This window comes from Telopea speciosissima, chromosome 6 (genome assembly GCF_018873765.1).
Source record: "Telopea speciosissima isolate NSW1024214 ecotype Mountain lineage chromosome 6, Tspe_v1, whole genome shotgun sequence".
Classification (NCBI taxonomy): domain Eukaryota; kingdom Viridiplantae; phylum Streptophyta; class Magnoliopsida; order Proteales; family Proteaceae; genus Telopea; species Telopea speciosissima.
The window spans coordinates 64,163,435-64,176,463 of record NC_057921.1 but is presented as its reverse complement, the minus strand read 5'-3'; the positions used below and the strand labels follow the sequence as shown (position 1 = coordinate 64,176,463).

The 13,029-nt window shown below is 37.6% G+C and overlaps 1 protein-coding gene across 1 annotated transcript; it reads right to left on the bottom strand.

The window, feature by feature from the left end:
- Nucleotides 1–6,340: 6,340 nt before the first annotated feature.
- LOC122663952 (protein DETOXIFICATION 35-like) lies at nucleotides 6,341–12,938 on the bottom strand. Its single transcript, XM_043859623.1, has 7 exons — nucleotides 12,422–12,938; nucleotides 10,397–11,022; nucleotides 9,312–9,368; nucleotides 8,913–9,151; nucleotides 8,511–8,629; nucleotides 7,045–7,131; nucleotides 6,341–6,641 (listed from the first exon to the last, which is right to left on the bottom strand). Exons 1-7 carry the CDS (start codon nucleotides 12,896–12,898, stop codon nucleotides 6,561–6,563), a joined length of 1,686 nt encoding a protein of 561 aa, XP_043715558.1. The 5' UTR covers nucleotides 12,899–12,938; the 3' UTR covers nucleotides 6,341–6,560.
- Between the last annotated feature and the right edge of the window lie 91 nt (nucleotides 12,939–13,029).

Genomic DNA, 13,029 nt, shown 5'->3' with positions numbered 1-13,029 from the left:
GTCAACTGGTGACGGGTACGCATCTTGTCTTTATACTACAGGCAGTAACACATGTGAGATTTCTACCAGATTTTATTATATACACATACACAATGTGTAATTACATTTATGACCTTGAAATTAGCAATTTTAGTGACATATAATGACCATATAAATAGGATTTTTAGTCCTGTCTCTAGTCGAGAATGGTTTTGAATGAAAATCCATGGAACAAGCTTATAAGCCCGCTACATAAATTCATGTAAAAATAAAATAAAATTATTTATTCAAATCTAAATCGGGTTTGATGGACACATATTCCAACAATCATATATGAAAATTTCACCAAATCTTAAGGTTTTTTACCAATAATTGTCTGGAATCGGAATTGATTACAGCTGGTTCTAATCGAAATCGGCCGATTCAATCGATTTTGATTCCAATTTTGGAAATGGTGCCTTCAATGTTAAATAGAATGGAATCGAATATCAGATCGGTGATTTCGATTCTGATCCTAGAGTTGATTGAGATCGTAGAAATTGAATTGACAAGAAAAAAAACCTTTCACAAAATATATAAATTTAGAGCGGGAGATCGCTGTCAAGTTGCATAACCCCTACGCTAGACACAAGGAAACTGAAATGACCATCCCACCCTAGTGAACCTACCCATGTTGGATGCCTGTGTGCGCGCTTCCATTGGCCTTGATTTGGCGCAGGGGCAACACAACCTAGCAACCTCCTTTTTCTTATAATTTTTCTAGGTTTTGGTTCTATAAACCTGGGGATATCTTACTACAAGAAGTAAGTTTCATTGATTTTCTGCTATGGAGAAAGTTTTTCTTCACCGCACAGTGAAGGTTCACCAACTCTATGGTTCACAAACTCCTATAGGGTTTTAGTACAATTCTTAGGAGTGTCAACCGATCGGGCTCAGTCGGGTTCGGTTGGGCCTAGACGGGCTACACAGTGCTTAAAGCCTGCACCATGACTACTCTTTTAAGTCTTTGTGCCGGGCCTGGTCGGTCCCAGTCGGGCTTCAGGCTATAATCGAGCTAGTGTAATCAGCCCTTAACCGAGCTGTAAGCATGTTTAACTCTAAATGGGCCTTAACCGGGCCTTAATAGAGTAAGAGTAATAGAATAAGTAACTTATCTTTTTCTTCCTCGCTTCTTAGGTTTATTAGTTTTGATCACAATGGAAAAAAATATCCTAATCATGTGGCCCTCAAAATATAGGTAAATAAGTTAATCAAAGTATTAATTAAAGTCCAATGTCCTTGGACCTTACTTATGCTACATGGGATCAAGCTACTGCATCGGTTTTGATATGAGAGTGAGTGAGACCATATTATAACATGTATGTGTATATTAATAATCTAATCCATCGACCAAGAGGTAAAAAATTTCAAGACCCATATTAAGTTAAAACCTGATTGATCATCCAAAGACCAAACACACCACTAAAATTTATAAATATTCAATTCACAAGGTTTCAAAACCAGCAAATAAGGTCGGACTAGCATTCGATCGGTCTGGTCAGGCGCTTGACGGGCTAAGACCCCACACCGGGACCAACTTAAGCCTAACACGTTTAGTAAACGGGCCGGGCTAAGCTACGCTAAGCTACGCTTTAGCCGGGCGGGCTCGATCAATTCTACCGGGCCAGACCTGGAATTGATCGATTATAGCCCAAAGGTCAGAAATGTGACCACTAGGTTGCAACCTTATGATTGCACCAAGGTCCGCCCTCTCCTATAAATTATCATATGTAGTAAAAATGCCCTCAATGGGCTAGGGACTAAGTTTTAAGTTTTCAACATCAACAATTGATTTGGATAATAAAGCGGAAAATTAAATTAAATTAAATTAAATGTGTATTAGACCTATGGTCGATCTTCATGTAGTTATAGGGCGAGAAAAGTCACCTTGAGCATCACAAGTGCAATGCATTCTACTTTTCAACTACACCTCCACCTCTCTATTTCCTGTCAAGAGAGAAAGATAAAGTTGCTAAATATAATCCAAGATTGCTAAAATTAGAAAAGATCGAGTTAGGAACCAAATATATTTATTAGATAACATCTTTAATTCTCAACTAAAGATATTTATCAATAAGGGAGAATGTTCTCTGTGCCGCAGCAGGCTGTGCCCAAGCACATGAGCCTGCCACTCAGGGGGGCAGTGTGGTAATTGCACCCATCCCCATATGCCTGGGTGCAGCTTGTGCTGCGGCACAGAGAATAGCGCCTCTATCAATAAATACACTTTTTTTTTGGTAAAATTAATAAATACACTTAAGATTGATAAAACTCTTGTATCTCCTAAGATAGGAGTTAATTACACCTGGTCTATCAACTTGACAATATCACATGAGATCTGGACCAGAATCCTCTGCAGTACCGACGGGGTGGCAGTGCACATCCGACGGCATAGCAGAGCTCACGTGGCACACATGGCACACATGGCCTCTGCTATGCCGTCGGATGTGCACTGCCGCCCCGCCGAGTACTGTAGAGGATTTTAATTCATGAGATCTTCGGGCTTGGAAAATATTATTGTCATTGTCTGAACCCATTGTAATTACTTGCATCTAGGATAAAGTGTGAGTGTATATATGTGTGAACCTGAACCGTTGATTAGACTTAAAAAAACGTCTCTTTTTGATATTCTCTCTGAGGGAAGTGAATTACTTGTTGAATGTTTCTTTTGTTCACAATCAAACACCGTAAATCAAGCGCCCCAATATAAAGTTAGGGAGATATTAAACGTTGGTATACTAAAACTCATACTGCATAACTGCAATGATAATGACCTCTCAGGTTTGGAGATCAATCATAATACATTCAAGACTCTTATCTGATCCAATTCAATGTACGCACATATATACACTCACACTTGTCTACTAGAAGCACCATTTTCTAAGAGCACACAATTTGACGACCGTATGAACAGATAGGGATGTAAACGGATCGAATTCGGTCGGATAGTGGCATTATCATATTCGTATCCGATTATATTCAAACGGATTCGGATAATATGCTATTGATTTTCGGACAGTTCGGATAATTTTCGGATAGTGATTTTTTGAATACAGGTTCTGCTAAATGGATATGAATACAGACCGAATACGATTTTTCGACTATTCGTTGACATATTTACCGTTTTTATGATGAGGGTTAGGGTTGAGACTTGAGAGTATCAGTAACTACCCTTTCTTCTACTTTTCTTAGTCTTTTATTCTCTTACATTTTTTACTTTAGATTTTTTAATAGATATGTAATTCCATGTATCACATTGCATAAAACAATATATATAAACCAATAGCAAATCTAGAAAAAGAATCACATTATCTTAACTTATAAATTTATAAAAATAAGATAACAAAATCCAATAAGATAACTTAAAAGGATAGACAAACACAGAGTTATACTTCAGATATTTTATTACTGTTGGACTGTTAAATGAATCGGATAATAATCGGTCGGATAGGGGGATTATCATATTCGTATCCGATTAGTTTCGGATGGATTTTGATTCTCCTAAACGGATACGAACGCGGATCGAATATGGATTTACGAATATCCATTTACATCCCTATGAACAGATACCCAATTATGTCTGATTTTAGGTGAAGACCTAGAACAACCACAAGTCGTTAATATCAAAATAAATTAATTAAGATTAATTGAAATTAAATCATTTAAATATGAATTTAATGAACACAATTCCAATATGCTTCGGATCGGATCGTCCGACTCGTGTCAGGATCAGACAATGAATGATTGCTTTAATTGAGTTAAAAGAAAGGGAACCGATCCAAAAAACCAAGGCAAAAGCCATCTTACAGTAAAAAGAAGGATTGGGTCTCCATAGCACAATACATTCCTATATCTGAATTCTGAAATGGAAATATGATTTCTAAGGAATTCATAAATAAAGAATCTTCCCTTTATCTCTTTTACCTCTTTAGTGTGCTCCCTTGTGAGTGTAGAAACTTAGCCCTTAATGACCTGCCGATTCAATTATAGAGTGGGGTTTCAAAAGGGCTCCCTACCACCAGTCCAGACCAGACCAGACCAGACCAGAGAGAAAATGCAAATGGTGAAGCATTAATCAATCTATGAAAGAGAGAACCTTTCCAATTAGGATATGAAGTAGCTAAAAGCTATATGGCAATCACTTCATCTAAATTGTGTGTGGGGGGGGTGATCATACAATGATCCACATGGTTGCATTCTTGGTGGGTTATTCACTAAAGTTGTAGCCTCTCTCCCTCAAAGGGAAAAAAAACCTAAAAGTATATATGAATTTTATCCTTATTTGATTAAACATCTTTAGTTGATCCCATTTAGTTGGGATAAGGCTGAGTTAAGTATAGATTTAATAAATTATTGAAGTTGAAGTTCAATGAACCAGACCAACCACTTGGGAAGCCAAAACACTTTGTCTACTACCAACTTGGGTTGCCTGATTTGGAACCCTAATTTTCCAAAAAAAAAAAAAGATTTGAAAAATTGGCCTGGCCTTTTTCCTTCTCTTCTTTAAGCATGGTATCTAAATACGAGCCCTATCCAATTGTGCCCATAGACCCATAAGCATGGTTCTAGTGCACGGTATCGGCACCTCGGAAAATGATACAGTATTGGATTGGTATCGATCATATTAGATTGGTATGGACTAAAATGTTGAGTCAGCATATTTTTTTGGTATCGGACTAGTATCGGCTGAATTTTTTAAAAAAATTCCAAAAAATCCCATAAATAAACAAATTATTTGTGTGAAATATTAAAAAAATGCAACAAATATTACAATAAGTTTGTAAAAAATACAAAAAATGGTTAAAATTCCAAAAAAAATCTATTCAATATGAAAATAAAATTGTTTTAAGATAAAATATATTTTTCTTAACATTTTCTAAGAGGGTCATAATGTGTGAGTCTCACATATATATATTTTTACTATTTAAATTTATTCGTACTCATGAGTACTTTACATTATTACATGATATGATTAGAAGAAAAAAAACATGACACATGTCAGCTTGTCAAGATTCAAGAATCACGTGAAAAATGAATAAGAAACTTGGGAATTAGGATTTCATTTTGGGTTGGGATTTATTGGGAACCGTGTTTGAGAATTGAGATAGAGTATCATTGAAATGGGCAATACCACGTTACAATTCGTTACCAGACCCGATCTGTGCAACCGCACCAGTATCGGTCAAGTATCGATATCGACAAGGTCCAAAACCGATATGAACGATCCGATACTGATACTTAGAACCATGCCCATAAACCCACGAGGCAAGGCGAAAAGGAAGAGATGCTCTGACTTTCTTTGGGACTATCTGAATTCAGTTAAGCTTTGTGAAACAAAAGAATTTGAAATTAATTTAAAAGAAAATAAAATCTTTATAACCACAATTTTTTACTAATTTAAATTAAAAAATAAATTTAAAGTCATATTGAGTCTTTTTATCCCAATAGATGGTGATATAGTATCATGGTTGTGTTGTTGTGTTTTCAACGTGGGAAAAGGAAATATATGTTACTTATCAAAAAAAAAAAAGAAGAACAGGAACTATATATTGTCAGTGTGTCATCAAAAAAATAAAGTATATGTTGTCAGTGTGTATTATTCTCCTCTCTCTCACACATTAAATATCTGGGTTGTCTTTCTCTTTCTTCATTAAATATATCGTTTCATTATCTATAATTGGCTCCACATGTAAGATGTCAATATAGACAGACAACATATATATCGTTATCTCTTCAAATATATATATATATATATTGAAAGGGTTTGGAAAAATGTGAGGGAGAGAGGGTGTACAAGGGTTTAGATCCTGAGTTTGGGAACTAAACTTGAGCTTTCTCATACAGATTTCACATTTTCTCATAGTGAAGAACAAAAACAGATAATGTCCCATGGATGTAGGCTAACTAGCCAAACCACATAAAATTCCTTGGGAAAAAGATTTGTCTCTATCTCTTTCCTCCTCATGTGAAAAGATACATCTGCCCCCTGATTTTAAGGAGGAGAGAGATAGACACATGGGAGTGCTGGCGTACAGGAAACTGTTTCCCAAATTCCTTTGGTTCGCTTTTGCTTTGGCCGTTTCATCTAATCTACAAATCATGTTAGATTAGGTTTAGCAATTTTCAACACAAGTGACAATGTTCTATATAAGGACAACACTAAATACCTACCCAAGAAAGTTAAGAAAAACACTTAAATTGATTTAGAAGAGCACAGCCAAGTTTGGTCTCTTTGGGTCAGGTGACAGAGAACCAATGGCTGGAAACGTTTGACTGTCCCCATCATAAGCTCAAAATCAAAGAAGAGATCACATACACCAAAAACAAACAATCAACAATTACAACATTTTTTTATGTACTACCCATGAAAAAGATGAAAAAATAGCCTAAAACAAACTCCACCACTTTAAGCCTAATTCATTATGATCCAACCTTTACAAAGGAATAAGTAAACAAGAGTAACTAGTAAGATTTGATACAGAAGCAAGACACCAGCCATCCTCCAAAGTCCAAAACTGAAGACTTGCAAAATTTTACCTTCTCTAATGAGAATCCATTTCAAAATTTTCATCTTCTTTGTCCTGCCCACCCCACATACGCACGCGTTCTGTAGCCTGTTCAGCCTGCAATTTAAATTCTCAATCACAATTGTTCAAGAATATAAAATCAATCTGATTAGATGATTTCGACCCAAACGTTTAAACTATTAGGGGGAAAAACCCAACTAATATATGTTAAACAAACACCACAAAACAGAGCAAACAAAGAGGACATAGAGATTTAACGTGGTTTACACACCAATCGGATGAAGCTAAAGATGATTTACTATGTAATGTAAGAAAAGATTACAGTGGAGATCTCTCAAACGACGAAAACAACTCTCCCCAAAAAACCCTAGCTTGAAAATCCTACTTTTGAGATCGCGGAATGCGGATATAGACAACGCACACCACACTCACACACCCGACGTCACAAGGTGATTAGAAGACATATAAAAGAAAGTAATGCACACTATCTAGTATTTACCTCATCCTTCCAATCGGTTTTCCAAATGATGAACAGTAGAATCAATGTCTGAAGTGCTGTTCCACAAAGCATGCCAGACCAAATTCCCTGGAACCGTAACACGAATTAGTGTAGGTTTCAGTAATTACCTTCATATCCCATGCAACTATTTAGTCATTCAATCAGCAATTGTATATATATTTTAGTCTACTAAGTAGTGGACTGGTTTTTTATGTAGGGGGTGTCAAGCGGACAGTATCGGTCACAATTAGGGATGTAAACGGATAAAACTCGATCGGATAGTGGTATTATCATATTCGTATCCGATTATATTCGGACGGATTCGGATAATATCCTATCGATTTTCGGATGGTTCGGATAATTTTCGAGTAGTGATTTTTTGAATACAGATTCTGCTAAATGGATATGAATACAGATTCTGCTAAATGGATATGAATCCAGATCGAATACGATTTTTCGACTATTCGGTGACATATTTACTGTTTTTATGATGAGGGTTAGGGTTGAGACTTAAGAGTTCAGTAACTACCCTTTCTTCTACTCTTCTTAGTCTTTTATTCTCTGTCATTTTTTACTTTAGATTTTTTAATAGATATGTAATTCTATGTATCACATTGCATAAAACAACATATATAAACCAATAGCAAATCTATAAAAAGAATCACATTATCTTAACTTATAAATTTATAAAAATAAGATAACAAAATCCAATAAGATAACTTAAAAGGATAGACAAACATAGAGTTATATTTCAGATATTTTATTACCGTTGGACTGCTAAACGAATCGGATAATAATCGATCAAATAGAGGGATTATCATATTCGTATCCGATTAGTTTCGGACGAATTCGGATTCTCCTAAACGGATACGAACGCGGATCGAATATAGATTTACGAATATCCATTTACATCCCTAGTCACAGTCTGAATCAATTTTGTGCATGTTTCGATCCAAACCATTAAGGTGAGATTCGGTTTCAGGATTTTTTCATAGGGTTCTAATTGGTCAGTTATCGGTTCGTTTTCATTTTTCCATATAAAAAAATTAATGTAAAAAACCCAATTTTTTTCGATTTTTCCTTGCTTCGGTCTATTTTTTCGGAGGAGACTCGAACTTGAAACCTCCTGGTGAGAATGGGCTTACTACACTGTGCTAAGCAGTTGTCTTCAATGATATTATAAACTTTTGTATTATATATATATTTTTTTGACAAAGTTTTCCCACCCATAGAGGACAGTTCACCCACCATCCTAAAGTTCATAAGCCCCTCCTAGGGTTTTAGTTTGTTCCAAAATACCCTCTTGATACCCAATCCCGCCCTCTTCCGCCCCTCCGTAATGGGATCCCATTCACCGTGGCATTAGAATCCAATTGCTAAGAATTTTCCAATGACAGAAAGTTGTAATGACACATGAATATGAGCGAGAAAGAGAGAGAGATGTGGAAAAGAAAAATAGCAGGTACCTCCACTCTCATTTTCGTTTTGTAACCTAGAAGGAACCCAAGAGGAAGCCCAAAAATATAATAACAACCCAAGTTAATGTAAGCAACCAATCCTTGCCACCCACCTCCAACAGCAACTCCTGCAAAAAAGCTCAGATAAATATTACTCGTAATTAATTTATAGATGCATTTTTCAGTAACAGAAAAAATTTATATACTGTTTACCCCCCCCCCCCCCCCCAAAAAAAAAAAATAATTCTATACTAAACTAAGATGACCAATTATCCAGGATTGGTTATCAACAAGTTAAAAACAAACAGAAGTGGAAACAGTAAATTTTTGGAAGAAAGAACACTAATAGTGTGTGTGTGTGAAAGAGAGAGATGACAACCATGGAAATAATGGTCAGAATCCAGAACACACCTGAGATGACTGGCTGGATACTGTTAAGAACCATGGTTACCCCAAGAAGGGGGGCCAAGTGAGAGACAGCTCTCTGCAAATCTTTACTATCAGTAAAAAGTACAGCAAAATAGTCTTTGGTAGCCAAGATAACAACCATGAAGAATAACCCAATGACTAGTGATTGAGCAACTATAACAAAGACTGAATATTTAGCTGCCCTATGGTGTCCTGATCCAAGCTCATTTGAGACTCTAACACTGAAAGAAGAAGAAGAAGAATTAGAACTCAATGAGAGATGTAAAGCAATCACCTGAAGAAAAAAACAAAGGAAAGGCAAGTCCATGATACCTTCCCCTCCAAACAAAAGAAGTTATAAAACCTACTAGCAGATATAAACTGCAAGATTATCCCTTTTACCTTATTGCAGCATTGATTCCAATAAACAGCATTCCTTCCCACCCATTGACATTCATGCTGAAATAGAAATAAGAACAAGAAGAGAAGTAATGGTTAAGACTAATGTTTTTGTGTTTAGTTAATTGAAGAAAGAACATTACCTTTTTTTGGTTTATTTAAAAAGCGAATTTTACTTTAAGAGCTTATAGTCTAGCATTTTGAAACCACAATGGGCCCTCTTTTATGGCTAATGTCCATTGTGGAAAGAAATTTTAATTTGGTACAAAAATACATTAGTCACAATGCCTGACGAAGTTCTTCACATTTCATGACCTGCAACATGCAAATACATGGATAGATTCATGTCATAGCAGATGCTCATCAACTCACTAACCTAAATTCGCTCACCGAAAGTGACTTAAAAGTTTAAACCGAAATTTAAAAAATTATCAAATTACAGGGGTAGTAGAGGGCGAGCCTTGGTGCAACAGTAAGGTTGCTCCATTGTGACCAAGTGGTCACGGATTCGAGCCTGGAAACAACCTCACTGTGAAAGTAGGGGTAAGGTTGTATACATTATGATCCTCCCCAGACCCCGCAGTGGTGGGGGAGCCTTGTGCACTAGGTATGTCCTTTTCTTTTTTTTTTTTAAAAAAAAAAATCAAATTACAGGGTTAAGAAACATAAACATGCAACATGCATCTTTGTTAACTAAGGCTGTGATTGGTAAGCGTTTTCGAATTAGATTGTTTTAAACCTGATTCTTCTCTATTTTCTCGCTTAAGAATGCATTCTAGACCCATAATCTATTCTGAGAATACATAGCAAACACAGCCTAGGGCTCTTCCTTTTCTCACTGGGGATTGAATTTTTAAGGGAAATTGATCTGAAAAGGAAAGTGCGTTGAGTTCCTATAGGATATAATGGACCTCATCAACCCCAGTCACACTCCCAGTGAAATGACTTGAAACTCCATTGGAACGGAGATTGGTTTGAGGTCCTCTATCACATGGACTAACACATATTATGCCTTGAATTAATCTTATACTAGCTAGGCCAATCTTTTGTAATAAGTAATTTATAAGGGGGCTTGATAATGATCTTACCAGATAGAGATGGAGGCAACAGCTATAACTGCATCACCAAGGTGGCCTGTGAGTACAACTAGAATCATCATGTACCATATCTCAAGGCAAAGCATGATGGCAGAGGCCAAGGAGAGCCTAACAAAGGCCCAAATTTCTTTGAAAGCCAGCCAAGACAAGCCCTTCCATCCATCCTTGCACCAGTTCACCACATAGATGACCTGAGCTATAGAGACCCACCAGGCAGATATATTGTAGGCCATGGCTGCACCAGATATACCCATGCCAATCACAGAGATGAAGAGCCAGAGCAAGAATACGTGTAGGAGAAGGGTCACGAAGGCAATCCATGCCAACACCCCAACCTTGCTTTGGGCCTGCAGGAACTTTTGGGTTGGGAAATTGATGGCCAGTGAGAACATCTGAGGAATGATCTGAACTGAAAATTTGCCGGTGAGCACCGCGATGTCATGTTCCTGGCCAAGGAATTTTAGGATAGGGGTGGCAAAGATGTAAACTGGGCTTAGGAGGAAACAGGAGACTGTAAGGATTATCCATGAGCGTTGCATGTAAATGCCAAGCATGAAGACCTGCCCAGCACCAAACGCCTGCCCACATAGTGTCTCTAGTGCGCTTCCCATACCAAGCTGTCATTTTTAAGAACACACAGAAATTAGTGACATGGGTTAAAAAGAAATTAGTGAAATGGGTCAAGAGAACTGTTGAGAGAAGTGAAGTGGGTGAAGTGGTCTATATAAAGTGGTGTAAGATTGAGAAAACATATAAAAAAGAAAACTCTCTTTTCTCCCAGGTAAGTCTCTGGCCGACGTAGTCTTCCCTAAGATGCTTGTCCACGTGTAGAGTTAGGTATGTTATAAAGTTAAATGTGAGGGAATTGTTGAGATGTTGAGAGTAATAGAGTTTAGTTCCACAGCAGTGTGTTCTGGTCCTTAGTGCTTTCATGTAATTGAGGAGCTCTGTCCACCTAATGTCTCAAGGTTTTAGGATGCATCCTCCAACAAATCGATGTGGGACTATAACTCTGTAACTCCCAACATCTCAACAAGAACTAGAGAGGACACTGATTCAGTAATCTCTAACTGTTCAATTTATTCTAATACTAAACAATAGTAACATGTTAAAACTCAATTGTACTAAGATGCACTAAGATATTCCGATCCACAGCAATTAAATTTGGGGTCTATTCATCTTCTAATTGAAAATTTCTCAATATTTTTGTTTGAATATAATAATAGTTTCTCATTAAGATAAAGGGTAGCAGCTGAAATTCTTAATCAATCAAGATTCAGGAATTAAAGAACATTCACTTGTACCCAAATAGATCTCCCACCAATTGAAAGCGACTGGTGATCTTCAAACTTTTTATATTTGGCATGGAGATCTTCAAACTTCGAAGCAGTCGAAACATAAATAACAACCTTTTTTATATTGGGGTCGGTTGGATCAAACAGTCAACATTAAACTAATATCTAAAGACTGAAGTAGAAGAAACTGACAGTTCAATCTGGTCCCAGTCTCCATTCAATTCCAAAGGCCAAGGAGGGTACGTGAACCCAATAGTTTTAAACACTAATTAAGATACTCAGGAGACAGAGTCAGGACTTTCTTGTTTGGGTATCGATAACATGAAGGTCTTCAGTTTACGATTGGTGAAGGCTTCACTATCCAATTGTGGAAAGTGATTCTGTCGGAGTCATCTCCGGCATTATCAATCATTCCTGAAAATGTCTAAGAAGGTCTTCGTTTTCGTGTATTCGCATAGAGACAAACAGAGTTCTCCAATAGCGGGGTATCGATTTCACCGGCAACCAATTCCTGTCCCCGATACTGTGAACAATCCCTGTCTATGAGAGGCATAGGCTAAGCTGGTGGCGTAGGAAACCTTTGTCCAAAGAATTCTCTCGAGAGGATAAGAAACTCCGGCGGCTCAGAGAACGAAAGGAAAAAATAAATTTTGAGAAATAAGAATCTCAAGCAGTAGTGCTCGAGCTTTATACAATTCAACGAGAGAGAGAGAGAGCATACCAGGAAGCCAAAAGAGAAGTTAGAGATGACGGACAAGGAAATGGCGACGGCGGAGAGTTCGAAATTACCAACGTGACCAACGAAGATCTGCGTAAAAGAGTTAGTTCCATAGAGGCAAAGTATATTGAAAGCAATGGGACCGGCGATGACCCACAGCTTCACCGACTCTTTCCAAACCACAGATCTGACATCGGCAAAGCTCTCCACCGGAAGATAATCACCTTCTCCTGATTCTACTACTGTGGATGGCGCAGGACGAAGCTCGCAGGGTTCGATGGAGACGCCGCTGTCGATCAGCGGCGCCTCCATCCCCGGCGATACACTGCTCCTGGACGACGACCTCGATCCCGATCTCGGTGTGGAACTCCTCGACGATGATTTGCTGCTCCTCCCGACCTGCTGATCCTCTGTTTCCCTATCTTTCGCAATTTTTACTTCCTTAACCTTCTTCTTCGTATTCTTCGTCTCTTCATTCATTCCTCGAATTGTTCTCTTCCGTTTCCGTCTCCTCTTTCGAGTTGCCAAAGAAGTGTTTCTGTGTGACCTGGTTGAAACAAAATTACTCTCCCATTCGTTGCCATGAATGCCATGTGGCATCTGCGAACACT

Excerpts from the sequence above, each read along its gene's own strand:
- LOC122663952 (XM_043859623.1), bottom strand. The coding sequence starts at position 12,898 with ATGAATGAAGAGACGAAGAATACGAAGAAGAAGGTTAAGGAAGTAAAA. Across the intron at positions 9,369-10,396 it reads GTTGCCTCCATCTCTATCTG|CATGAATGTCAATGGGTGGG; the intron begins GTAAGATCATTA and ends TTTCTATTTCAG. Across the intron at positions 9,152-9,311 it reads GGAATCAATGCTGCAATAAG|TGTTAGAGTCTCAAATGAGC; the intron begins GTAAAAGGGATA and ends TTCTTCTTTCAG.